Source organism: Priapulus caudatus, unplaced genomic scaffold (genome assembly GCF_000485595.1).
Source record: "Priapulus caudatus unplaced genomic scaffold, Priapulus_caudatus-5.0.1 Scaffold265, whole genome shotgun sequence".
NCBI classification, from domain to species: Eukaryota; Metazoa; Priapulida; class Priapulimorpha; order Priapulimorphida; family Priapulidae; genus Priapulus; species Priapulus caudatus.
In genome coordinates this window covers 322,108-324,026 of record NW_014577326.1, presented here as the reverse complement: position 1 = coordinate 324,026, position 1,919 = coordinate 322,108, and the positions used below count along the sequence as shown (strand labels likewise).

General features: G+C 52.5%; 1 protein-coding gene across 2 annotated transcripts in view; it reads right to left on the bottom strand.

Annotated features, from left to right (window-relative positions):
- Nucleotides 1-562: 562 nt before the first annotated feature.
- The window catches only part of LOC106808282 (protein phosphatase 1 regulatory subunit 16A-like), a 126,356-nt gene continuing 124,999 nt past the window's right edge, over nucleotides 563-1,919 (bottom strand). For both annotated transcript variants that reach the window (XM_014810929.1, XM_014810930.1), the window contains one exon: nucleotides 563-1,352. In XM_014810929.1, coding sequence (XP_014666415.1) covers nucleotides 789-1,352 — 564 coding nt within the window. In that variant the 3' untranslated portion in view covers nucleotides 563-788. The remainder of the gene's footprint in view (nucleotides 1,353-1,919) is intronic.

The following is a 1,919-nucleotide window of genomic DNA, read 5'->3' as shown; positions in this document are numbered from 1 at the left end:
AAGTATTAATGCGGCAACCGCCGATAGCATGCTTTTGGTTTCATCAATCACTTAGCTTTAGTTAGCACTGTTTAATTACGTCATGCTAAAACTACACGATTAGAGTCGGCCACTTCTGCTATTGAACACTTAGTGCGAAAATGCAAACTTGTGCAACACGACTTGACACAGAACTACGTGACGTGTGCATGGCTGCCGCAGGTGTATTGTGCAAAACGCACACGGCTACATTCTAAACGGTAAAAAATAGATAAAACCTGTTGCCACTAGCGCTAAGACATAGCTAAGATGTAGTTAAGACGTAGCTAAGACGTAGCTAAGACGTAGCTAAGACGTAGTTAAGACGTAGCTAAGACGTAGCTGAATCGTGATTATTCACATTTATTCTGTGCACTGTATATCGAAACGCTTTATTGTCAACTACGGCTGAAGAAATCTACATGAGGTATCAGTCATTCATATAGATATCCATATACACATACATATACATATTATATGTATATATATACATATACATATACATATACATATATATACACATACGTATACATAAACATATAAATGATATACATATACAAATTAGTATACGTAGACATACATATACATATAAATATACATATATTGCCCATGCATGCCCAATTATGTGCATAATTTTCCACGATCGGCGACCGATTTCAGGTGATCCGTCGCGTCACAGATCCAGGGTGCGCACATACTGCGGGGTGAGGACCGACGCGGCAGTAGCAGCGGCAAGGTAACACTAGCACTGCCGGGGCAGCACGCACGCATCACAGCACGACACACTGCAGGCAGCCCTTCTTCCGCTGCCGTGGTCCGACCACCTCCCCCGGCAGGCTGCTGAACTTGTACTTAGTCTCCACGAACTGGATCCTCGTCCCGCCCCCGCCGCCGCCACTACCGCTTTCGTCCAGCTTGCCGTTGTGTGACGTGCGACCGTTTTTCGCGTTCGCCTTCCCGGCAGGGGGCGCCACCACCACCTCCTGCTGCAGCTTGTTGTCGCTCGACGAGCGCCGCTTGTGCTTCAGGTCGGACAGCGTGCCCGGGATAGATCCTGTCGAGCCGCCGTGCTCATCCCGCTCGCCCTGCCACGCTGCGTCCGGGGCGCCACCGGGCGGTCGGATCGCACGCTCGAGCCGCTCCATCGGCGAGCTGTTGTCACCGCTAGTGTCGTTCGCCACGCTCGGCCGCTCGCCGGGCTTCGGCGAGCGCTGCGCGCGCTCCTGCTTCATGTGCATCTTCGGAGAGGGCTTCGGCGAGCCGAGCGTGCGTCCGCGCGGCGACGGAGGCAGCGTCACCTCGACGTCATCGAGTGCCACGCTGTCTTTGGTTTCCTGTGGGAGCAGCAAAGCGCGGGGAATGTTAAGTGTGGGAGAGGTTTACGACAGCGAAGCCGGGTGAGATTGATTGCTACGTAGCTGGTCGCTTGGCCGCGTAGCCGCCTTGTTCGTGAGCCTCCTCATGGATATAGATTGATTTCTTGGTCGCCGAGACCAGCTTTCTCTCTCCCTATCTCTATCTCTCACCTTCCCCTTCTCTCTCTCTCTCTCTCTCTCCCCCTCTATCTCTCTCTCTCTCTCTCTCTCTCTCTCTCTCTCTCTCTCTCTCTCTTCCCCTCTATCTCTCGCTCCCCCCTCTCTCTCTATTTCTAGCATGAATGAGCGGGACCTCTCATGAATCGTGTTGCAGGCGATGCAAGGGCAAACGATGACGTACGATAATGTTCATTACTACGGCTTTAATGAGAAGCCTCACGCAATCCTCACTTCTCCGCGGCTACTGCTGCTGCTGCCGCTGCTGCTCTCGCTGCTGCTGCTGCTGCTGCTGCTGCTGCTGTTACTGTTGTTCTGCTGCTGCTGCTGCAGGGAGGACTAGCAACGACAGATGCAAATCACACACGC